Raw genomic sequence first — 26661 nt, 5'->3', positions numbered from 1 at the left:
TTTATCAAAATTTTGGATTATACTGTTCATATAGTAGGACATTATTTTTTTCTCTATGTTCTTCATTGTTACTTTCTGTAATTTCCATTGTTAATCTACCACTGCATAACAGCAACTTATTCTCAAGGAAAAGACAAAAACTTAAGTCTCAAGACTTGTCTACACAGGGGTGATAGAAATAACTGTCACTATGACTAATTCCAAACCTCTGTGTACATGCTTAGACATTTATAAATTAATAATTTAGATAAATTAATTTCAATTAAATACCTGTAAGTCATTCTAATCTGATTACTAAATGAATTAAAAGTAATTTGATCATATATTGTTTTATTTCTGAAAAAAGGCATGGACTTATTGTACCTCCATACTTTTAAAAGCGGTTGGTTTCCTCTGGGTATCCTTTGCAGATAAACACTTTTAATTTCAGTCTTTTAAACTTATATCTAACTAAACAAAAAACTAGCTTACATTTACCAATGCAATTTCAAATCTGAAGAATGGAGAACTCAATTTGATTTCAAGAACTATGGATGCAAATTATTCTTTGCCTTTCCAGGAAAAAAAACACTCAAAAACCCCCAAGTTGGCTTTCAGCTTGGCTTTACATGCCACTGCAGTCATGTTTGCCTACAGCCTACGTAACTCAACCTCTTTTTTTCCCTTCTTCACCTCTGCCAAGCACAGGCTGATTGCAGATCATTTAGGTCAGTGAGTTTACTGTGTCTGCACAGTGGGGTGAGGGCAAAACTTCAGCACAGGATGTTTTTAGCTGCTCTGCATAGAATCCCCTCACTCCCAGAAAGAGGGGCACTGGCCACCAGACCTATACAAGGAGTGCTCCCTACCCACGGGCTCCCTTTGGGATGAGGAAGAGAGAAGGGAGCTGACACATCAGGAAAGCACCACTCACCCTGTGCCTCCCCACGCACAAGCACAGGCACACACCCTCCTGCAAGATGAAATTTGACTCAGGCAGAGGAAGCTGTCAGCAGCTCTGACATGGCCCAGCAGTTTTGGTCTATCTGAGTCAGCACATACATGGCACAAGCTGAGGACTCTTGTTCAAGATTCTGCTTTTAAAGACACCACTACTCTAGCAGACCAAAGATCACAAAGTAGCAGAGCTGAACATAGCATCCGGAAGACAGAAGAGCAAAAGCCAGCATGTCTCCTCCCCTGTCCTTCCCACTTTTTCCTGAAACCACCAGTACCCTGAATGCACAAGCAAGACATGCAGTTCACCTGGTGTGATGTGTCCCTCCATAAAGGAAGACAAGGCAGGGAGATGGTCCCAGCCCAAGCAATCCCCAGGTACCACAGACAGTGCAGTTTGGGGAGCTGGCCTGCTGTGTGCCAATTCACCTGTCCCTTGGCACTGCCCCAGCAGGGCAGAGAAACTACCTAGGCAGGAAAGCAGCAGCCAAGGCAGGCAGTGCGCCTCAGCAGCCCCACAGCACTGACAGACCCTGCCAGTCCCTAACCTCAGCCTGAGAGTGGTGAACACCTGGAACCGGCAAACTGGGAGTACTGAGGGAGAGAAGCAAGTGCTGATAGCCACAGAGCAGGCAGGCAAGGAGCACACATGATTACAGTGCTTTCCACTGCTGCTTGACTCAGGGTTCCTCCCTTCTCTATCAACTCAGTTTGCACTTGAACCAGTGTAACACAATAAAGGCTGACCAACAGCCTCCTGGGTGGTGAGGGTGGATGGAAAGAGGTCAGATTAATTCCCCTGATGTAATTAGGGTGTTACTGCCACAGCCTGAGGGACAAAGACTGATGGGCAAAGAGATGCTGAGTTCCAAGAACAGAAAAATTTCAAGCAGGATCATAAATGCATTTTGTGTTTTTCAGGCAATCTTCTGCCAACTGTGATAAATGAGCAGGCACAGAAAAAGTAGTACAAAGACATCCTTATTAGGATGACTATTTTAAGGCCGCCCCAAAATATACCCAAGTGACTTTACTATGTCACCTAATTTAGAAGCCTTTTCAAAGCTGAGGATTTTGGGGTCGGGGGAAGCAGAGGAAGAGGGAAACTATCTTTTCAGGTGTCTCCTTACATAGCTTCTTCCATCAGCAAGCACAGTTCCCAGGTATAGGGCATGATTTTTCCCAACTCAAATACTACCAAGGCCAGCCTCTATCTTCAGAGTAGGTTCCCAGTTCAAATGGAGATGTTGGGCTAGATATCAGTCATCCCATTATACTCTCACAGCTCTACATATATGGAAATATATGGATATATGGAAAGGGTATTTAACAAATTTTGAGGTGAAAGTGTAACTCACTTCTTTAATGTAATTCATCTCCTCTTTCAGCTGATCAGCTGACCAGCCATACACCACCATTTCTCTCTTATGGTTGTTGTCAGTTCGGTGCACAACACCATACACCATCCCATGAGAGAGCTTCCCTGGAGACATCCCATTTGGAACATGGTAGAGCTCCTAAAAATAAAAAAAAAATTTAAAAAATCAGTACTAGAATTAAAAAAAAAAAAACCCCACAAATAAAACCACCGTAACTTAGGGCCAGGAGAGAGACCAATCATAGCGAAAGCACAGCAGAACATATGAACACTAACTCACAAACATTTTGGAGTCAACCTGTCAACCTTCATGTTTTTGGAAAGAACAATGACCAACTTATAATTGATAAAGAATACAGAGATGCTTAATTACCACTGCCTTCAATAGAAGTCATCTAGGCACAGCTAGATACAACAGGCTGATTTGTACAAGGAGAGGCAGAGGCATGTAAGAAAAGGTTAAACTGGCTTATTTTCATTCACCACCAGATGTAACTTTTCTGCATTCTTTCAGCAACACTGTCAGGTCTCTAGCTCCCTCTAAACTCTTGCAACCACAGAATTATTCCTCATTTCTCAAACTCCCTGCTGCAGGAAAGAAAAATTCACAAGTTTACTCAAAAAACATAGAAAGTTCTAAGAAATTGAAATTAAAACATTTAGACAGTGTTCTTTAAAGGAGAAAAGATCTGTCTCTCTTGAAGATAAAGCAGAATTTGGAAACAGAGCTGTTACTGATAAGCTTTGCACATTCTGTTTGAAAGGTCAGTTCTAAAGAAAAATCAGGCATGGATTGTTTTACTGAATTTACTTTCTTATGTTGGATATACCACATACAGGTCCACTTGAGGACATTTACTACATTGACTTTAGAATAAGTTTTGGTTTTGTTTTTTTATTCTAAACATTGTCTAAATACTCTTTGACAACAAACAGAGGCTTAAAGAGATGAAGCTCAGCATCTTATATCCATCTGCAGCTGCATCCTGGAGATCTCCCATCCTTACCAGGACAGAGAAGAGAGGACACCATCTGTAGCCTAAAGCAGCAGCACTCTCAGTTTTTAGGAGCCAAATCAACACAACTATGCTGGCAATATAAGAATAAATATTTCTTTAGGTATGGGGGAAATTAACAGGAAAACTTGCTTGTATTAAAAAAAATTTACACAGACAGACATTTGTTTTATATTGTGTCCTTCCCACATGGCACTGACTGATTATCCTCAACACTGTAAATCCTATACGCTCTTCTTTATCACATCATTAATAGTTTAAGCATGTTGCTGAAGCTCTGGGTGTGTGTGTGCAGGGCTGGGAGGGGAACAATCACAGACAGACACCCAATAAAGAACATTTCAGGCATAGAATAACAAAGCTGTAAGCCTTCATTTGAGAAGAAAGTTTTAAAACCATTTAATGAAGAAAACATTGGGCAACCAGCCCTACCTATACATGATGTAATTTTGCACTTTGAAAACATATGCAAAGCTTCATGAAACATGAGATGTTTCATAATTATGTGTTATTGGGGGTTTGTTTTGCTGTTTGGATGTGCACAAACAAAAGTTCTACACCTCATACTTAGAAATAGAGAAATACAGAAACAAGATGGGGACATGACTCAAAATTATTTTGTGTTTGTTTGCTTCCAGGGTTGTACAGTTTCTTTCATAGGTCACTCCAGCTCCTCCCCTGCATCTGGAAAATGGGATTACACACAAGTTTCCATCTTCCTGATAACAGAATGAATAATCACTTTGATTGTTTAGAGGTTACCAAGGCACCAGACACTGAATTCATAAATCCATACCCTTTGCCCATGATCACTCATTTTTAATGAGGTGAACAGCTGAATACCAGCAATACCAAGGTCCTTTGTGCCTCTGAAACATTAGCAGAATTGTCTAAGTGCTGTTTGCAGAACTCTGGCATAAAAATTCTGACCAAGTTCCTTATTTTTAGAATATGATGAACACATTCCTAAGGAATGCTTTGAAGGATGCCTCCTCTCCCAGCCCACCCCCCACTCCCCAAGAAAGACCTACAAATTCAAACCAATGGGTTTGCAGCTGGAGAATCACCCATGGCACTTACATACGTATTTCAGAGATGAACAGACACTTAAATTTACATTATAATGGACAGTACATGCAGGATTAGGTACTCACAAAGGCAGAGTGGTAACATGTCACTTGCAACAATGCTAAAGTTGCCTGTTATCTGTATGTGCACAAGCCTCCCAAGATGCCTTTGTTACTTCTCTTTCAGAAGATTAAAGGACTCTCCATCATCTGTTGACTGTTCCAGTTCTATGTGCTACTTAAAATACAGGATATTGTTTTTACCCTCTCCTTATTCTTCCTTTGTATCACAATCGCCACACAAGCGCCTGTTAAAATTTCAGCTCTTGCTTTTTTTAAAGACGCGTGAGCCAACAGCTACACAAGTAACTGTTCTCATGTTTCCTTAACCTTTTTCATTGCTGTTCTATTCCAGCCATGCTTATCTTCTACTCACTCTTTTCTGTTTAGTAACTCTGAATTTCTTCTCAGTGACCAGTAGTTTCAGGGTTCTGTCAAACCAAAAAGGGGCTCACCTGATGCAGTCTCCTCTTAGGAGAAATGCTACAATCAGAAAACTCCTCTGAATGCAGGTTGAGATGGTTGCTTTGTTTGTTGACTACTTTTTCTATACAGCTTTGTCTCTAAACGAGGCTTTGCTGAGTAGCTCAGTTCTCAAATATCTCCACAGAACTGCAGCAGTAAGCATGCACTGAGTATAGTTCTGCCAGTTTGCCTCCTCTCAAGCTACTTTATACATCTTTGTCTATTATTCTCTCTTCACTGTTTTTTCCACTTCTGCCTTGTACTCAGTTCTTCCTCTGATACATCCTCTCTCCCATGCTTCCTCTTTCACAAATTCTGGATTTTCCACATGCTCAAGGACTACGTAACAGTAACTTAAATACTTCCCATTATTTTCCTCTGTGTCCCATACATACCCACTCTCAGAACTCAGATATTTTTCCAAGCAGGTCCTCAATGGTCTCCACTCTTATCTGCAGTGAGGCATCTCAGTGAAGATAACAGCGTAAGTAAATACATGCAAGAACTTAGGAGCAAGTAAATACCATAAAGCTAACCTGAATAGTGCTTTAAGATGGAAAGGTTAATTAGATTAATCGACCATTTAAGGTCAAAATATCAGCCAAATCCCTTCTAATGTGAGCTAATGATCTGAAAAGGCAGAGTTAGCTTAACCTGTTTGTGAATATTTCTTTGCACCTACAGTCAGTTCTACGACAGCCCAAGGTGACAGCAAGGACACATGGTGTGGATGCTGGCACGGCCTGGATCAGCCTGCAGGAACACGTCCTGTTTGCGCTGCAGCAACAGACAGCTGCGCTTGGTGTGATCACACAGAATGCACCAAAGAAACACAGACTGTCTTTACCTCACTAATAAATATTTAAAACAGAAGCCTACACCCCAAGGTTGCAAAAGTCTTGATAATTACCATGGATCCTGTTTATGTCTCTGTCCAAGGAGGCAGCACAAGTAGCATGAAAGAGGTGAAGACATTACAAAACTAAACCCTGAATTTAGTTTTTTGCTGATTTTTCTATGGCCTATGTTTTAATTTGCATTATGTAAATAACACTGAGGGGTGATATATGCTTCCTAATCTACCAGTTTTATAAATAAAAGTCAGATAGGCTCATATCTGCCCCAAAATTCTTCTCCCTGCCCCAAAATTGAAAGCAAAAGCACAGAAGACTCATATTTTTTGAGAAAAAAGGACATCTAATGTAATGCTTAACACAAGTCTGTGTTAAGTATCCCTGTGGCCTTGAAATTTTCCTGACTCATGATTTTCTGTTTACCTACACCATCAAAAAACTTTAAACAAGAATTACATCAGTCAAGCAAGGCTTTATCTTTCCCTTAACACCCACATTCCAGGCATTTCTACAACATCCAGTTATCTTTTATCTGTTCACTAGTTACACAAGGAACAAGAATATTCATGCTGTTACTGAGGTTACATATTTTCTCTTCAGTGAAATGACACATGTATAACATTGAGCTCACCACGAAAAGTTACTGTGCTCTGACAAAAAGTAGCTCTGTTTTTATGTCTTTTCATATTCCTCTACCCATAAAAATCATGTTACATTTAGGAGTGTTTTACACTCCAATTCAACTAGTATTACAATAGGGAAAACATGCCACAACAGACATGAGTGTTCTTAAATTCATGAAGAATGCAAGAAGCATCACTGAACACATTCCAACACTGAAGCTCCTTGGGTGTGAAATTTAGGTGTCCATCTCAAAAGAGAAGTGTCAGACATTATACAAAGTGATATCTAAACCCTGAAATCTGTACACAGAATGCCAGTGGTTACACATTGGGAAGCTAAGATACAACAAATACAGCAGTAACCTCAGAAGTCTGTGGAATTCTTTCTGTATTTTTTATGTACTATGTAGTGCTAGTTTTAACAAAGGTGTTACTTAATTAGTCCGAGTCAAAAATCAAGCGACCAGTGCTGGAGAGGCTGAGAAACAGTAACATCACCTGTAGCAGATGAACCACATTTTTTCAGGTACAAGTTCTGCTCTGCTGACAGGAGTGGGCTGGCAGCAGCAGAGAAAATAGCACTGTCCCAGATTCAATGTGCACCACAGCCCCACACTCACTGCACTCATATTTTTGAACCAGGCCTGACAAAAGTTTCTGCTTGATTCTCACCATGATGTACAGAAACAAATTCCCCTTCTGGCTTCTTTACAGCCTACTTTTTTTTGCTGGGAAAAAAAAAAAAAAAAAAAAAAAAAAAAAAAAAAAAAAAAAGTTTGCTATGCTTCTGTATTCTTGCTTAGGAAGTAAAAACAATTTCTTAGTTGTGATGTTTAAAAACCAATAAAATTAAAGTGTTTGAGGATATATGCAGCCCAAGTACCAACCTGAGTTTAAGACTAAACACTGCTCAATCTTGGCTGAAAGCCACAGACAGCAAAGTGACACAAATTTCCAGAGTGTTATCTAATTTTCATTCTCTTGTCCACATATCCAAATGAAAAAGAAATGTCTGTCTGTACATATCTTCACATTCTGCCCTCAAAAGCTTAGCTTCCAATGACACTTCCAAATTTAACCATGACAGTGAAGAAAGAGACTGATGGATAAAAACAAGCCCAATCCCAAACAGGGACAATACAATTGTCTGGAAGCCTTTTATTATGCAAGACAAGAGAGGCTTCAGGATATGCAGATTTTGCATACAATCTGCCAAGCACAACATTCCTTTGTACTTCATGGTGAAGTAAACAGCCTCACACTACTGTCACCCACTGTCTGTCATGGACAGAAATAATGGAACAGAATCAGAATAGTTTGTGATTCTCTCTACCTAAAGTACTAACAATTCAAACAACCCAACCAACCAGCCTCTACCTGTGAGTTAAGTTCTCATATGCTTCTTTCAGGGTCTCATATCCTAAATATGAGTATAAAAAATCCAACCTGACACAAACTCGCTCCCCCTTCAGTTTCTGAGATCAGTGTCTAACTCTGTACCATCTGCCAGCCTTTCACAAAAGGCAGGGAGAGGCCACCCTAGTACAGTATTGCCTGCAGCAATTTTCTTGCAAGAAAACCACCCAGATCCATAATTTCATTTTTAATCTCTTACACTAGTTCATTTTTATTCAATGGATGCATAGCAGTAAAAAAGTTAATCTAGAAATTTACTGCACTGATAGAGATTGAATAAATTTCCTGCCAAGTTTGGACTCCAATGAAAAAGGCTAAGGCAAGAGCTATCAACATAACTGATAAAGAATCACTTCTGGTCTGACATCAAGCAGCAAAACAAGCTATTGGCAGGATCAGCACTAGCAAGAGCTGCTGTGTAGTTCATTACCTGATTCTGCAACTGAAACACTTCTTAATGGTACTGAGCCTGAGAGATGCAGAAAAGTAACAAACACAGTGAGCCATCACCATGTCACACTAGGGCAGCTCAAAATCACCTCCTTCTAATGAAAGATTTGAAAAGGGAGATTACACCAAATGTCACGCCATGGTGTATTTATAGTTTTCTGGCATTCCCTCCGACACTGCAATGTCTTTTCTCTCCTCCCTCAGCAGCAGAGGCAGAGACTTGTCCTGCCCAAAGAGGAAAGCACCTGCAGCCAGGCTCTGACCGCCTGACTTGGCTGAGCACTCCAGCAAAAACTGTGCAATTCCACAGATTACCCCTACAGCTCATTTCTGTAAGTCACGTTAATGTATTGTAAATACCAAAAGCATTTTTCGTGTTCCCATTTTCTTAGGAGTCAGCAATTAAAGTCAGCACAGAACTCTAGATTCCAACAAAGGACCTGATGTTAAATCTGATTCTTGCTGAAGCTGGATTTTTTGACCTTAAATTGTAAAGTGCAAGGTAGAAAACAGAGCAGTTCCCTAATTTCTATTATCCCTATTTCCAAAAAGGGGCACAGGACTGTGTAAGGATGATCTAACATTTGTAAAACTTGTTCTCAAAGTGCTTGAAGTGATTTCATTAACATGAAGTCAGCTGAACATGGGTGACCAGCAGATACCTGATTACTGTTTTTAGGAGGTTTTTTTAATTAAACTGTGCAGTAAATCATCACAGCATGACTAATCATGAGGCATGTGTGCACAGTAAGTTACTTCAAATACATAAAGCAATCGATTAGACAGACAATAAAAATCTACAGGTAATACACTGCTGTCTGGCTTTAGAGACATGAGGGAAACCCAGTTCATGAGCAGTGATTTTTTTATAGCTGCTTCCATACACCATGGCTGTACTATCTGTGAGGTATTTTTCTTTGTCACACAGAAATTACAAAACACACGTAGTTGGCACAATTCCTCTGTGTTTTAATTGGTATGCAACTGGCTGAGTAGATCCCATCTAGCTCTGAAGCCTGACTTTTAAGTCTTTCAATTGTCTAAAAGCACTGAACTTTAGAAACTACTCAGAACATACAATACTTAAATTGCATACGGTTTTTCCTGGTCTCAGCTTATAAGGACCCATCTCTTAAACATCACTGTTTTGCACATAGAATCAAATAATGCATTTATTATCTCCATATCCTCTCCTTAACATTCTCTGATATAAAGCCCACTTGCCTTTACTTGTATTATGGGGGAAATAAAAGCTCATTAAATGCAACATCCCACGGAGAAAAACATTGGTCACATAAGACAATCACTACAAATTGTCCAGCCCTAATCCTTAACAATTCTTTCTCATTATCACATTACTCAGAACCATAAAGTGAGTAAGGCATGAGTAAATATCTATCCTCCTCAAAAGCAAACTCGGATTCCTCTTAGGGCAAGGGACCCATAAACTTAGGTCAGTCTGAGGGTTGCTGCAATCAGATACAAGCTGACAAGAGACTGACAGAGAAGCTACTCTAAGTGCTACAACTAAACAGCTCTGTTCAAAATGAATTATTACTATTTAATGGTGGCCCAAATTTAGTTTGCATTAAGGTCTATTTAAACTATTCTGTAAGTAATGTTTCTAGATCCTGAAGAACCAATTACTCTGATAGACCAGTGTATGAAAACCTGAGTGTATAAAAGATTCCAGGACAAAAACAACTGATAAGGAATCCTTATCTTGAGAATTTTACTTTGCATTTATTGTTATTGCTTAGAATGCCTTTCGCAGTAATTTTTGCCTTTAAGTATTTCTAAGAAAATATTTTCAGTAAACTCTATTGTTGTTTTTCTTTCTATTGTCAGACATTGAGTCTGGCAAAATTCATCAACTTGTTTAATTTTGGTTTATCAACGTATAATTGAATTCTTTAATTTCTTAGTTGTACATCACCCTTTACTGAAACTAGCTGGCACACACAAACATCAAGGGTCCCCAGCACACCAACTACATTAATGCTCAAATCTTGCACATTAAATCTGAGCCTACATGAAATATGAAATGCTTTTTTAGGATCGAGAGGATCCCAATCAAGATGGGATCCTCTTTAATACAGGACTGTGTTTAATACAGGACTGTGTTCCTAGTAGCAGTTTCCTGGTCTTTGACACATAAATATGAAATAAATTGTAAAGGCACCACAGTCACAAATCACCTACAATCTCTGTTGTTCCTCTACCACGTTCTATTTTGCATGCAGTTTTGCCATCCCTAACTCCAAAGCTTAGACTCAAAACTCACACCCAATTTGATGATCTTCCACATGTTCCTAAATCAACTTTGGGCTGCCAAAACAACAAATATCAACATCTATGGAGGGCAATGTTTACTCCTTGTTTATAGAGAAGTAAAACTTTGATTTTTAAAACTTACACTTTTCTTTCTCTCAGTTTCCTTTGGTCCCTGTTCAGGCTGTGACACTTCATCAGGTGGCACTGTTAAACGTAGCCTACACACATTCATCTGAAAGAAGAACAAGATTTAGGTGTTACAAAAATGATTTTAACAATTTGATGTACAGAATGAACTGTACTGAGATTCAACTTTGAACTTACTATTTTCTGCTTTCTACCACACAGCTGACAATTTTTTTTTTTAAGGTTAAAGGGGCTTTTAGCTGGCAAAAATAATTCAAGGGCATTCTCATAATTACATATCTGAAATAGCAAAAATCCCTTTCAATCAACAAATTGTTCTTAGGTACTCAAAAATGACACTGAGATCTGAGACAACAAAACAATGAACATAATTTTCTACTTTCTGAATTTTGTTTGCTGATTTGGCATACTTTTATTCTTCAAAAGGGATTGTTTAGAAACACAGAGTGTATTTTGGAGTAAATGCTTCATTTCTGCTCAGCATATAGCCAAGTATTTGATCCAAGGATACCTCAGTACTACAACTCCACTAAATTTGAAATAGGAGCATTATTGAAAGCTGATACATACAAATGGTTTGTAAAGCTTCAAAACACTTCAGAAAAGTTTTCCTTCAGAAAAAAAAGTGTTGTTTCCTATCTGATTTTAGAACAGCCATTCTCTTGCCAGCAGGCATGGTATCATTCTGCACCCAGCTGCAGTTTGCCTTGCTTTGGGCTGAGACATCTTTGGTTTAATGGTGTTTTCCAAACAATACATTTCATACAAGAAACTTTTGGTCTTAATCCTATTCATGAGACATTTTTGTGGAAAAAAATTCTAAGTCCTAAGCAGAGCGTAGCAAATGATGAAATGAGAAATTTGGCTGTCCTAATTCAAAGCAGCACTACACCTTCCTGTAAAATCCCAGCTGTCTGCTGGCAACAAAGAGAGCTCTCAAAGCTCTTCCTCAAAACCTCTTAAGTATCACTTTCATGATTACTGTGGGCCAACATCACTGTTCTTCTACAGCCCAGCATCTCATTGATGTGGATCTCTCCAGTTTCTCCCGGAGTCATGCTGAATGTGTGTCTCTCTTTCACACCCACCTTCCCACTGCATTTGTCCCAGCTAACAGCTCACATCTTGGTCATAACAGCACCTCCTTTTGCCTTGAAAATGGCAATAAAGTTCTGCTCACTGCATTCAGAGCACTGCAGCAAAGCCCTTCCCATACACCCCAAATGTTACCATTTTACAATTCATTGCTTCCAACTGTCTTTCAAATCATTTAAGCTGCCTTGACTGCATTTTCAAGCCTCTTTACAATACAATTTTCTCAGAGACCACTATTCAGCATCACAACATCACACCCCTATTTTCCATTGCCAGACAAAAGACCTTTTTCAACTTTTCAAACAGGCTTTAACATTTCCTTCTTCCCAAGTAAACACAGTTGGAAGAACTATCTGCAACTTCACAATTTTTTCCTGGCATTTCTTTAAATCTGTTGAGAGGAAAAATCAATAGCATTTAGACTGCTGGTATGTTGTCAACTGTATTTTAGAAATATTAGGTACTGCCTTCCATCTTCCTCTCAGTTTGGTCTTTCAGGTCTGCAAGGCCAGTAAGAAACAGGGTCCTGAGACAGATAAAGTTCTTATAAAATATGTGAGATGTGTCTGTATTATAAAGAATAAGAAGAGGGAAAAGTCTATAAGAAGATCAAGGTGAAACAGAAACTTTTCTGTAGACATATCTGTGAAAGAAATGTTTTGTGCAGTGGCCTCCTCCCTGTTAATTTATCATTCATACATGTGCTAGAAAACCTAGAACAAGAAGCCACAAAGTGACATAAAGCCCCCAAAACTTAAAAGCAGTTTATGCTTTCATATTTGCTAAAGAATACTGAAACAATGAAATTAATTTTAAAATTATGAAATTGGTACATTGGCTTTTGATACTGATTGGCTGCTATGTTTGTTCTGAGAACAGCAGACTGTCTCCATATACTACAGAAGCTGGTGGTACTTCCTACTTACAGATTAGTTATCCAGATAATGATAATACATTCCTCATCTTTAGAACTCATTGATTCACAAGGTAATTAACTTCACCTTTCCTCATCTATTTCCTCGTGCCCTTTCTTCCCATTAGCTTATTAAGGCTCTTTCCTCTTAAAACATTCCTGTTTACAACAAGAAGGGAAATGTAGACTGGCATCCCTCCATGGAGGCAAACAAAGCCCAGAGCCATAAATAGGAAATAGAAGTGAGTTTGTGCTGTGCAGGAAGTGATAGATGAGGCCACCTTTTTCTTGCAGTGATTTTGAACAAAGGAAAACTGGACAAAAAGGAATGAACATATTGCTAGGATAAAACATTAAAAATGCCTGAAATAACTAGAAATAGATAATGACTGGCAACTCACAGTTAAAAGAATGAGGTTGTGTATGAACCTCTGAAGCAAATAACTTGCCTATTAATCAGTACGAGGCTAATTATAGCCAACAGAGATTCAGAATGCAGTGATTGTAAATAAGTAATTATCCCTGTACCTGTACACCAAGTGAGTGAACACAACTGCCTTTCACATCACAGGTGTCACAGGACTACTATGAAGGAAACCACACAAGTCCAGTACAGATAGCAGTCAAGTCATCACAACTACACGGGAAATATAAATTAACAACAGTCATTTGTTGAGACTAAAACCACTGTACAACAAAAGGTTGTCATGGTTTAAGCTGTTTTTTCTTGCCCTTTTCACCTTGCCTTATCTGTTACCCCCAAATCACTTACCCCACCCCATCCCAACTGGCAATCATAAGGATTCCAGCCTTAAAATTGTGCCCAGCAAGGCTTGTACAGCAGTGGCACAGTACCACCCAGTTCCTTGCTAGAACAAACTTACACAGGCTGTACTCTGCCATTGTTTACAACAATGGGACTTCCTCAGCATCCCTGGGGAAACAGCAGCAAATGTATAAAGTAGCCATGCACTCCAGCTCCTCCTAGGCATCAGATGATGCATTCTACCTAAGGACGGCACTACAGACACATCTGCTAAAATTCAAAAACACTATGGAGACTAGAAAGGAAAAACAACAGGCACTGCTTTTTCCTCCAGCCCCTAGAAGCAGTTCTGAACACTGTACATGCACTGTTCCTGCTCTGCAGGGCTTCCTGAAGGAACAACACACTGTGCCATTTGTCGGTGAGTTTACTGACCAAATCAATGAGCAGGCTCACATGGAAATCACAGCAAGCCCTCCTCCCACAGCAAACACTGCTGTAGTGATGCCTTAAAATGGAAATGAAATCCTAACAGGAAGAGCCTCAACTCAGTGCCAAACAGTGGCAGGATAACATGCAACTGAGGATGAAAAAGTAATTTCCAGAAACAAACTGGGTAATTCAGAAAGAAAATGGGGAGGAGAATGAGAACTACTCCAACAGGGAAAGAGCTGCAATTCAATTTCCTTCATCTGCTTACTGACAGTAAGAACAAGTGAGAGAAAACAGGGACAGACATGACTCCCACCTTACCTTCATGTCACTAACATTGTACCTTTGTGAACATAAGTTTTAAAAAGAAATACTGGGTAGAAGAAGAATGAGGTATCTTTCTAACAATCCTACAAAACTGTTGGACTTTTGTTTAATTTGCAGCATCTGCAGCTTTGGCAAGCCAACATTATAAATCATCATAATTGTGCCAACATTTTATGCTCGTTCCTGACTTTTTGACACCAACAACCCATGAGTGGCATTTCCAAAGCTCATCTGACATCATTTGTGAAATGAAGACACAGACAGGAAAACAAGGATTGGACAGGTTCACCACAACACAATACCAGACCGCAGAAGCTTCCTGATTGCAATGAAAAGTAACAGGTGAAAACATATTTTTTACCAAATTTCTAAGAGGCTAGTGGGACAGCATAGAGGAGAGCTATTGTAATATGGCAGTTAGGAAAAAAAAATCTAATTTAGTTTAAAATGTTGAGAATCCATGGCCCAGGTCCACAATCCACATGTATGTTTACCATCCTACTCAAATCACTAGGGTGCAACTTACAACAAATACAGATGACAGATTCAGTTTAAATAATGTTCTTCAGCCCCTTCTTCTCCCTTTCCAAAAAGCAAAGCACTCAGAAAGGCATTATTCAGAATTAACTATGGGCTGAAATAATTACAGATTTTTTCATTAAAATTAATTGTTAAATTAGTGAGCAATGCTGTTATCGAATAACCAAAGTTACCAGTACAGCAACAGAAAAATAAAGGCTATTCTACTAGCAACCAGTCTCTAAGCATTTTACAGGACCCCCACAGAAAAAAGATGTGGTTCAATATTGATCTAGCTTGAAACCAGCCCTGGAGTTCTACATCACCAGAATTTAATACTGTTGGTACTGACAAAAGAAATGGGGATAACATGTTTGTAGAATAACTGCCTACTACCTTATCAGCTCAATAGCTAAAAATCCTTCCCTTTAACTAAGGTCAAGTGTTGGCTCTAGACCTTTGAAGGTGAAAGCAGACAAACAGTGCATGTTTAATTTCAGTCGTAAAAAGCAAAGAAGTACTTTCTTTGGTCATTTATCTGTTGATTAGCCTGCTCCATTCATGAAATCTCTCCCGTGAGATTCCACACACAATTAAACGGCACTTTCTTGTGACCACAGGCACACAGGAATGTGACACACATCTTCCTTTTATTCAGCAGTTATTCTAATTGTCTCTCTCTCCTTTTCTAACAACTCATGGTAAGGCAGACACACTTCACTAAAAAAAGGGACAACGGCTTCCCAGTGGGTTGCAGTCACAAATTAAATTCCTACCAGTTTTCTTAAAAGAATGTATCAAATGCAGTTCATCATTCCCAAGAAATCTATCAAGAGGATTAAAATAAGAAGCTTATCACCTGAACAGAAGTTCCCTTACTGTAACTAATTTAAGAAATATAGAACAGAGAAACCCAATTGGAAAACAGAAGACGTACAGGGAACATAACTATGATTTTCAAGTCACCATAATTTTTCTTATGCATGAGCAATTTCATTTTTATGAAGACTAGGGATCTTTTTGTCAGGAAGACCACTCTGATTTTCTTGCTATTATGTAAAACCAGAACTACACAATATTCTTCATTTTTTAGATTATGAACTCATATTTTTGCAGCATCAAAACAGTAACTGCATAATTCAAGAAACATCATGGTCACATGGATGTATTTTTGGTAACAATATGATTATCACTTTTTTTTATTTCTTTCTTCTCATGTGGAATCAATATTCACAATGATAGCAGTGTAGTTACAAAAGCAAGAAAAGGGCTATTTAAAGCTGAGTGGCTGTAGAGACATTCCTATCATATCTGCCTTAGTTTTAACAACTTTTTAGAAGCCAAACAGATTTAAGAGATAGTTATTATTTAGTGCATTTATGATTTTTTTTTAAATTAGCAAATTACATATCTGCATTTGAGGAACTGATTAAACAGTTAAATTACTATTGCCATCTAAATCATTACAGTGAGCTTTCTCAGGACAGGATAGGCGAGCTCGCATTGTAAATATCCAGGCACATTTCAATGATGCAGGGGAAGTCTTCAACACAAGTACACCTTCCTCGCAGGTTTACAGAACAGGTCAGGGTCTAGATCTACAAAAGCCTTGCAGGACTCCCCAAAAACTCTTCTTTTCCCCACACCTACAAACAACGCACAAAAAGATGCTCTCGCACACCCCAAGCTTCACCTGAAAACACCGAAATGTGACGGTGGTAGAAAGAGAAAGGCGCTCCGCAGGTAACTGCACGAGGGGGGATGTCGAACCTCCGCTTCGCCCCGCGACCCCGCCCGCGGGACCTCCCCACCGCCCCCCGCGCTGCCCCGCGCACCTTCCGCCGGGAGCGGCCGCCGTCGTCAGGCGGTCTCCGGGGGGTGGTGGCGGTCACCGTGAGCCCCGAGCTGTAGCGCAGCATCCCCGCGGGCCGCCGGGCCAGCTCTCTCTGCGGCTCCTCGGGCCGGCGCCGCCGCTCCGCCCCCGCGCACTTGGCCGCGGGCGGCCGCAGGGGCCGGGCGGGGGCGGGCCGGGGCTGCGCGGGCTCCGCTTCCCCCTCCGCCCCGCGGAACTCGGGCCACAGAAGTGCCCGATTTCACCCCGTGGCGTGACACTGGGCAAAGTCGCTGTGGGACGCTGAGGTGCCAGTGCAGGGAGGCATTCCCTCTGCTCACGGGAACGTTGGGTGTCTGTGTGCAGCCTGGGGAGAGGAGCTTCGAGGGGAGACCCAGAAAGGTCCATCTGTCACACAGCCACCTCCCGGCACTGCGAAACGGAGGTTATGGCTCGCAGGAGCCACTGGCGGTCACTCAGTCCCGTTCCCCGGCACCCACCTCTGAGCACTGTAAAAGAGTGTTACGTGAAAGCTGAACACCGTCCTCCCCTTCTTCCCACAGCAATTCGTGAGCCACCCAGGTCTGTCAGTTGTTGTCCGTGCTCCAGGAATGGGTACCAGGCTCGTCAGAAAGCACGCAGATCCCAGCCAGCCTCGGGGTTGACAGGCACAAAGCCGGCGCAGCTCAGTGCATGAATGACAGCATCGGCCTCAGTGCCAAAGGTCCAACAGGATGAGTATGGTCTGCCCGAGCCGGCTGGCCCCGAGCCAGATTGCAGGTGTGGACTTCAGCATTTCAGATGCTCAGTTCTTCCGCATCTGGGCTGAGGGAACACCATAACCCTATACCATCCTACACGGCACACAATCTTCAACCTACAGCCTTGGGCATCTGTAATGAGCACTATATTCCTCAATAATCAAGAGAGTTATAAGGAAAGGAGATGCTTTTGTCTGAAAGAAATGACAGAACAAATAACTTAAACAGCATTTTAAAAATAACTTTTCTCCTGTCTCCATGTAATTAAATTAAGACCACAAGAAAACAGTTATGGCTACACAATGTCCTTGCCTATTATGATGTTAACGACCAGAGAGCTGAAGAGAGGAAATCTGCATTAGAAAAATGGAAACTGCACTGAACTGTGGGTGCCTCACCCTCTCTGTGTACAATGCCTCTGCTCCTTCTGCCTCTCAGCTTTCTGTCCCCAGGGCAGGACATTGAGCTATGGACATGACGAGGATCTGAGCAAGAGAGGAAGAAATAATTGCCCAGTGCAGAGGAATGAATGAAGAGTCTGCATTTAGTATTCAGTATCTTTTTTGTTGTTTTCCCAATTACTATTCTCTTCTCCTGGGGAAGGTAATATAGCCCAAGGCAAATGAATGAGAACATCCACTTGTACTTGGATTTCTCTCAAGGCAAGACTGAGTATTACACGATTCTTTTTGTGGCAAGGTGTCTTGTTCTTACAAACAATTGCATTTCCCTATAAATCACCCCTGTCTTAAGTCCTGCTTGTAATGCTGCTTTTGTGGGTTTGCAGTTGGGTAATAGGTGTGTCATCATCAAGAGGAACATGTTCCTTCACAAGTATGTTGTCTACCCATAGGGTTATCCCTTAGCACGTGTCCTGGTCATTCTGGTGAGTCTGTTTAAATTCTGGTATGCAGACAGCTGGTGATCTCTGCGGTTTCAGCTGAGAAGGAGTTCACACACCTGTGAGATTGCTCTGGTTAGATACAAGTTGCATCTTTTTGACTGTATTTCCCTCTGGAGCAAGGTGTATATGTGGAGAAGCCCAGTCGATGCAAGGCACAAATACAACTGCTTTTCTAAGAACAGGCACAGAGACTAAACTTGTACTACACTAGGGAGAAGGACCTCCCTTCCTATATGGTAAGAGTATGGCACAATAATAATTGACATAAGAGAGTAAGGCACAATAATCAGATCTCTGGGAAAATTTGCAAGGTCTGCATCAACTTTAAGAATATTGATCATTTTGATGGAAAATTAAAAAATAAGTACAGATGAGGAAAAGACTTGTCCATGAATAATAGACAGACAATAAAAATATTATTTTCTCAGTTATGTCTATTTTAGTTGCAGCTCTCCCCATTTCTTGGAAAACAGCAGAAAGACTTATTTGATTTACCAATATTAGTTTGAAAAGGAGCATCTTCTATTTAATCCTCAAATTAATATCCTCCAAAAAAACCCCAAAAACCTACATGCATGGTGAGTAGTATCTCTGTTTTGGATACTCTCAGAATCACTTCCCTTCCCCTGCCAACAAGATGCACAAGTGTAGTAATGAAAGTAATTTGTTTGCTGCCTTACTACTTGACCATGCAACCATTTGCAGTCTCTTCACCCCTTGTGTAGCCTGTGTGACCCCTCTTTGCATGAAAGCAACATTTGGAACAACTTTTTCTTCATCCCCGAAGCTCTGCCTACACTACAGGGATTCTGGAGCCAACCACTTGTATGGAGTGAACATCTGGTACTCCCCAGGTGGGAGAAAGAAAGCTCAAGAGAAGCTGTTGAAGCAGTATGAGACATACACAAAAGAGCTGAAAAAAAGAACTCTAGAATTATTTTTTGATTAAGAAAGGAGAAGCAAATTTGTGATCTTTGGCTTGGACAAAAGACAGTGGCAGGGAATGGGTGACAGAGGCGTAGAAGATCATGACTGGTATGCAGAAGTGAACAGGGAATAGCTGTTCATTATTTCCTACCCTTGAGAACAGTGGATTTGAAGAAAACCAGGCACCACATTTCTGTGTGAAATTATGTCAGAAGAATCACTGATCATGAAGAGTTTAAATGCTCCTGAAAAGTAGCTGGGTAAGCTCATGGAAAACAAGCTACTAGGGCTATGAAACAAGAAGACAGGCCTACAACTCAGAAGGTCCCTGAGATGTGGGTTTGCTTTGTCCCAGTCAAAGGACCTCTGACACTCCCTTGTTCTCCTGGGCAGGACTGACTCCCCACCAACAGTACTGGAGGTGACAGGCTTCTAGCAAGCAACAGGTCTCCTCAGCTCTGCAAAGGTGTTCCCATGCCCAGCTGTTGCTTGCCTTGGGCACACTCTGCACATATTCATGGCTGCAGCTCATTATTCTGTTTGGCAGTCTCTCTCACCCCCTTTGGAGGTTTAACACAGTCACTCCCTCTTTCTCCACAGTCTCTCTCATTCACTTCCTGGCACCTCAGGGAGAAGTCTCTACTTGGTTTCAGCTCGTCCCTGACCAGGGCCCATGACCTTACCTCCAGTGCTGATAATCTGAAGTAGATTTGCCACAGTTTACAGCTCTTTTTTCCTGCAAGAGTCATTGTACACTGCTGTGAACACTTCATACTCTGCTTGGGATGTGGCACTGGTTTACAGAAACAAGATGGAGGAATAGAAAGTAAATCACTAGTTGGGAATTAGTTTGACTAAAATAACTCTATTCTGCTGATTTTTACAGCTGGACAGAGTGCCCAAAAAGTATACATAATAATACAGACTGCTAACAGACAATATACAATATGGTGGCAGAACATAATCCAACCAGGATGCTTCCAGTTCAAAACCTGCCAGTGCTTTCTGACTACAATGGTCCAAAGGCACAGTAGGTTAATTACATGATTACATTACAGTATGAATATCCGAAGCAATAGTTATTGTGAAAAAGCTAATATAATTACATAGAAACAGCAAGAAATTTAAAGTGTAGGCACCTTCTTTGGTTTTTTGTAACTACCCTGTTTCCCATCACCAGCACTACTGAAATATTTTTTTCCCAGGAGGCCCAAAGACCATTATGCTGTAGGAAAAATGAAGTGGGATGGCACAGAATGAACAGGCCTTTCTATGAAAAGACCCTGATCACAAGATGGACATAGAGCATGCAGTACATGGAGGAGGAAGGTTTGCCCTCCTGAAACAGCAGGAGTGGGTAGCCTGGTTTTACCATTAAAAATTGCCTAAATGTAGACATGCTAAAAAGCTGATTTTTTTTTTTTTTAATCAAAATCTCCTGTCCATCTTCAGGTTAACTGCTGACATAGTCCAGAGGAAAAAGAAAAGTTCCTGTAACACATTATCAAGTGGAATATTAATCCTATGAGATTTGGGAATAATTGCAGTCACAAATTGTACAAGAACTCATACCTGTGGTCATTAAGGTTATAAAGTCCCATTCGTATTGCTACAAAAATGAGGTTATAATTAACTTCTAATAGCCTTCACTTTCCAGGGGGATTAAGATCTATTCTTCCTTCATCATCCCTAAGGCATGAAACCCATTATGGCAGAGATTATCAAATGGACAGATGCATGTAAAACATTTCAGAACCAGACTTAGTAAGGACTGGAGGCTTGATCAAAGATGTTTCCTGGAAGCTGTTTCTTTTTTTCTGCCAGCTCTCACTATTGTGTTCTACAAACACATTTAGCTCAGCACCATGTAACTTCAGGCTCTCTTTTTTGGGTATTACAACTCATGTGAAAATTGTAGCCCGCTAATGGTTATAAAACAGCCTGATACATATCAGAAACTGAGCCCCCAAAGTCAGTTGCCATAGGTGCTCTTATATGCAATATACAAACCAATATATAATATTGTGCAATTTTTCTCTTGAGTAGTATTTTGTCTTCCATTGTCAAATACATCTTTGCTGCATTTGCAGCTACTGTTACCCTTTTAATTTGATGTAACACATACAGCTACCTGAATGTTCAGCTTGGTTTAGCTACAAGCATCAAATCACTTCTCAGACCTATTGATATAACTGTTTGCTCTCCTGCTTGGTACATGGCTAATACAAGATTACTGCAAAAACTCAGAGCCTTTCCTGCTGATCTCACACACATAAATCTATAATTAGGAATTCCTACATCAGGAATTTGAAATGCAGAATATACATTTTATTTGTGCAAAACCCTCAGTATATATTTTATGCAATTATTTCAGTTATGGTTGAATTGAATAAAAATTAAATTCCTGGAGTTGCCTGCAATAATACCTTGCTTCCATTTTTACTGATAATGTAGAGTCATAGACTGCAATTGTAGAAAATGTTTCTTTTAATATCTTCTGCTTTTAATTGTTGTCCTACTTTCTACTTAAAGTCCATCTTCCTGTTCAGTTCTCAAAATACTTTTTAACTATGTAGCAACAAAGTAAAAAAAATGCTAGATAGGTCAATAAGTAAAACAATGCCACATGGACAGTAATTTCCCCTGGAAAAGACAGAAGGGACAAAAGGGAATGGGTTAGTCAGGAAAAGCTGTATCTGGGCATGACCACAGAGCAAATCCACTGAAGCCAATCAGATAATGACAACAGTACCAGGATTCTGCAGTGTACCTTCGTGCATCCATGTCAGTGCATTTCACACAGTTTGTACCCGGAGCATGTACTGGGAAAAATGAAAATTACACCTAGCAGATGTGATCTGTAGAGCCAGACTGTAAAAAGCAGTTTATAGAGAAACAAAAATTACCACTGCTAAGATTTCAAAGAAGGCTGGAAAGCCCTAGAAGGGCATGTTTTTCAATAAAAAAGTATTTTTTACCCTTATTTAGGAGGGCTTTTCATTAAGCATGTGACTAAATCGTAATTGTACACTTCTATAGTAATGACTTTAGATTAAGTTAAAAAAAGACTGGAATTTAAAATCAACTGAGAAATATGAAATGAATTGAGACAAATATAGGACAGTTTAATTTATCATGTGTCTGTATCTGAATGAAAAGATAGCACTCTAATTTTTCAGTCACAAATTCTTAGGGATCTAGATAACATCACTTCAGATGTTGCTGAAGCATAGAGGGCATCAGTGCAGTTCTGATTCAGCAGAAAAAGCACCACCCCCTGATTCATCTTCAGCATCTCCTTTTCCATGTAGGTCTCCCAATCAGTTCACAAGTGGGTCACAGCCCACGGCAATGTGGCTCGAGATGCACATGAAATGCTGGAAGCCTGTCACTCATTCTCCAGCAGTAGGTTTGGTTTAGTCAGTCATGCAAGCAGGACAGTTCAGCATAGATGTCATATAAAAATAATGCAGCACAGGAGCAGCAGCATTGTTCACACAGGGGTGTGGCTTGGCCAGGTCACGCAATGGAACCTGTTAAGGTAGGTAGGAGAGTAGAAAACAGGCACACCCACTGTTATATTGCCAGGCACCACTGTTATATTGCCAAGTAGCTGCATTTAAAATCATGTTCCCCTCCCTAGAGATAATAGCCAATGATAGATCTCTTCTGATTCCAGCACTGTCACTGTGGCAGGAAATAAGAAAATTTTAGAGGCAGAAATAAATTGTGGAGTGCAAGTTCTTCTATAAGTGTGACGAATGTACATATTTCAGGAAATCACGATATGTGTAAAAGAAGTCACAACTGACTTCTTTTAGTTTAAAAGGGGAAGATGAGAGATTTCATTTTGTTTCTCCACAGGAAAGGAAACACAGAAGAGTAAGAGAGCAAAACCAATATTCTGCTTCAGCTCTATCTTATGACAGAAGACCAGAATAGCAAGTGGTTGACTTCAGCCCTGCTTCGGGGCAGAGGATGATGGAAACCAGGCATTTGTCTAGAACATCTGTACAGATGCTACAGAAGTTCTCAGCTGTTTGGCTCCTCCCTTGTTTCAGATCTGGTTTAAGACCTCCATGTTCTCTCATATCAGAATGATGTTAATGGACTCTCACAGCCCATTGCCTGTTCACACACACAGCTGGGACAGGGAGCTGTCCATAAAAGTTTTGTGTAAGTGAAAGATCTTCTGTTTGTTCTACTATTTATTTCCTTTCTACATACTAAAAAGAAGTTTATTAGAAGTCACATAAAACGAAAATAAGGTGGAATAGGAGGAAGTGGAGGTATTTTAACCATAAAATATCAGGTTGTGAAATCAGGGGACCTTCATCAGGAAACTTGGGTTCCTCCAGCTCTAAAAGTATTCTAGCAGAAATCTCTGTATCATCATCTTCATCTGTATGATGAAATTTTCTAATCCTGTTATGAAGAACTGTCTCATTTCCTCTGTGTGTAAGTCATCATAATAATAGAAAAAAGTAAAGTCATAATCAATACAGAAGATAATGTTGGGTCTAACTGGACTAAAGTTATTAGGAGGGAATGTAGGAAGGACAAAATAGTTAAGGTACTTAATAATGGCTGAGCCAGCATGACTAAATATTACTTAGGGGACTTCCCCTCTAACGTTGGTCCTAGGAAGGAAATGGATTTACACACCTCACCACTTACACATTTGGTCACACACCGTATCTCTGAATCTGGATGGCCACTCCTCAGATTTCCCGTGTGTCATCCTTCAGGATGCTGCAGCCCAGAAAGAGATAAAAACTTCTGTCACTAGCATTAACTTGAAAATTGCATTTCTCTGAACAATTAACTGCTATTCTTTTTCTCATAACCTCCCCATGCTTAGGCATTTTGCTGCAGTTCTGGCCTACCCAGGTTACTTCTTTTAAGTTTATTACAGGATAATAGAGCACCATTCCCACCTTAGGAAATCTTTGACAGGAGTTAGTGAAGAACTGAAAATCTACCTGAGTGGCTGGACTGAGTAACACATGGAATTCTATTATGCCTCCTTGAGTTGGCCTAATAGGACACATTTTCCTATATTTCTTGCTGGGGCAGAATTATATCACCTTGCAGGGGTAAACAGAAATGGCATATCAAGAGATGTGTTTAAATTCTTCTCCGTTGCATCTTTGCATGGAAAGCAAACAGAATAGGGCTGCTGTGTTTATTTCAAAATGCAGCTTCTGCAAGGGGTTTTCTTTTCCCATTAGCTTTCTCTAAGAAGAACTCACAAAGCTTTTTAAAATTCACACGTACACAGTCACATGCATGAGAGTTCGGATGTAAGCAGAGAAAACAGATACAAGAGGGGTATGGATAGCAACGAGCGCTTAGAACAGACCTGTCTGAAACACCAGTTCTCCCTAGTATGGAACAAGAACAGAAAGTCACCAAAAATCATGACAAGAAAATTGCCCTACTTGTGCTCTCATTTTTTACTAGCATCTGCCTGATAATAACTGAGAAGTAAATGGAGATGCTCTCGATATTAATGTGGGTTAATAGAATTAAAGTAGCACAAAGGAAATATCTTACTGCCTTTTTATAATTAACCTGGAGATCCATTGCTGCTACAGGTCACAAAGTAAAGAAACCCTGAAGGAAGAGGTTGATACACACATGGTTGTGGGTGGGTTTACAGGCTCAGGTTTAGGTCAGGCAGAATGGTGAGGTGGTTGCCATGAAATCAGGCTGAGTTATCAGCCAGATTTACCTGAGAGAGACTAACAGTAGTCTCTGACACAACTGATGTGGGGAAGGAAAGGAAGGGATCTGCCTTCCTATGTGACCCTGGGAATTGGAGCTGTTGAAAACAGGATGTTAGACCATCAGTCTGCCCCTGGAAATTTCTATAATCCTACCTTTTAGAGAAACATTTACCAAATTATTAATACAGTAACACAAGATCCACTCCTCCTCCCTCTACAGTCCACAGCCAAATTCCCAGTAATTTGTACTTCTGTAGAACAGAGGTTATAATATATTAATAGCATGCACTGGATACATTGAAAACACCTGATGGTTGTTAATTTTCTATCTTGTTTTTAGTAAACCATTTGGAGGAGTAACAAACACTTTCAATGTCTTAATCCACTGTCCTATGACAGTGTACTTTTGCTAAAGGATTAGAATGAAAAGTACACCAAAACATTCTGACAGAAGACAGGTTAGCAAGGTCTTATTGAGACATTTTGGTATATGTCCCACTCTCATATGACTGGATTTACAGAATCTCTATGAATTTTGGTGTTTTCCTCTGTTACTACACATACTTAGTATTTTAATGGATTAACAAGGGAAGAGAGCACAGACAAAAAGATCCTATATAAGTTAACATTGGATAAAAAATGTTAAAGTGCCCTCCATAATTGTATTCTTGCTGAACATTTCTGTAGATTTCTCAATATTGTTTTCCTCTCCTTGGCTTATGCAAAGGACAGTGCCCAACGTGGGCGTAAATTGCAAAGGAAGATGAGTATAACTAGAACACTTTATGCATCCTACCCATACAAACAAATCTTCCTGTTTAATAGGGTGCCTTTTCTGCATAAATCTGCTGTAACCATAAGCAGGATTTCATCATCATTTGGAATAATTTCAGTTTAAAGGTGATTTTCTGACAACAAAGAAAGCATCTAGAAAAACATATTTGGCTGAAGTTTTGACCCTGATGGGAACCTGACATAAACCTCCTCAACCCTAGGCTGGATGTCTGCAGTGCAGGAAAGGCACACAAGCACATGTACAGATGGTATGGTTAGATTGATCGTTGTCTGGCATAACTCCAGCCATCACATTTTCATGAATAATGGGTGTTCTTACCAGCTGTGAACTTCTGGGTTTTGATAAATTATCACCATCAATACCAGTGTGTCTAATCATGCTGTATATTAAAAAAAAAAAAAAAAAACCACCATTTTTTATTATCCTTGCTCTATTCTGGAGGTTGTCACCTTGTTACAATATAATCATGCTGTATATTAAAAAAAAAAAAACACCATTTTTTATTATCCTTGCTCTGTTCTGGAGGTTGTCACCTTGTTACAATGTCACTGAACAGTCAAGATGAGATACTCTGAGCTTTTTCTGTCCTTCATAAATTAATTTCTTCACACTCAGAACCACTCAATTTTCTGTCTTCTTACAGAGTAATGCAATAGTATCTGAGTACTTACAGCACCAACATTTTTATAGGAAAGCACCATCCTCCTTCTCACATCAGACACTTCATGCACCTTAAAACCTTGAATGCTACTTTGACTGTGGTTCTACACTGAAAAGGATTTTTGTGGAGCAACATGTCACTTTCTGAACAGACTACCTCCTGAAGGGAAACCTGGCAGGTGCGTCTCGTATTTCAGTAGAGAACAGATTTCCATGGAGGAGGCGCCGGGGATGCAGCGAACCCGTCACGGCCAGGGGGCCGAGCCGCCCCGCTCTGCTGCCCCCTGCGGGCCGCGCTGCCCCGCCGCTTCCCCG

At 40.2% G+C, this 26661-nt stretch overlaps 1 protein-coding gene across 2 annotated transcripts in view; it reads right to left on the bottom strand.

Moving 5' to 3' along the window:
- LOC121354270 (myocardial zonula adherens protein) overlaps positions 1-16874 on the bottom strand; it is a 62050-nt gene extending 45176 nt beyond the window's left edge. The window contains exons 1-3 of one of the 2 annotated variants that reach the window (XM_041468719.1): positions 16574-16874; positions 10682-10771; positions 2295-2453 (exon numbers count right to left, since the gene is read on the bottom strand). In XM_041468719.1, the coding sequence (XP_041324653.1) occupies positions 2295-2453; positions 10682-10771; positions 16574-16657 (333 nt within the window). In that variant the 5' untranslated portion in view covers positions 16658-16874. The remainder of the gene's footprint in view (positions 1-2294; positions 2454-10681; positions 10772-16573) is intronic. The other variant, XM_041468720.1, reaches the window with a different exon arrangement.
- Positions 16875-26661: the final 9787 nt, after the last annotated feature.

This window comes from Pyrgilauda ruficollis, unplaced genomic scaffold (assembly GCF_017590135.1).
Source record: "Pyrgilauda ruficollis isolate IOZ18807 unplaced genomic scaffold, ASM1759013v1 scaffold23, whole genome shotgun sequence".
Lineage (NCBI taxonomy): Eukaryota > Metazoa > Chordata > Aves > Passeriformes > Passeridae > Pyrgilauda > Pyrgilauda ruficollis.
Note: the sequence above shows the minus strand (reverse complement) of the source record. Positions and strands in the feature narration are given on the sequence as shown.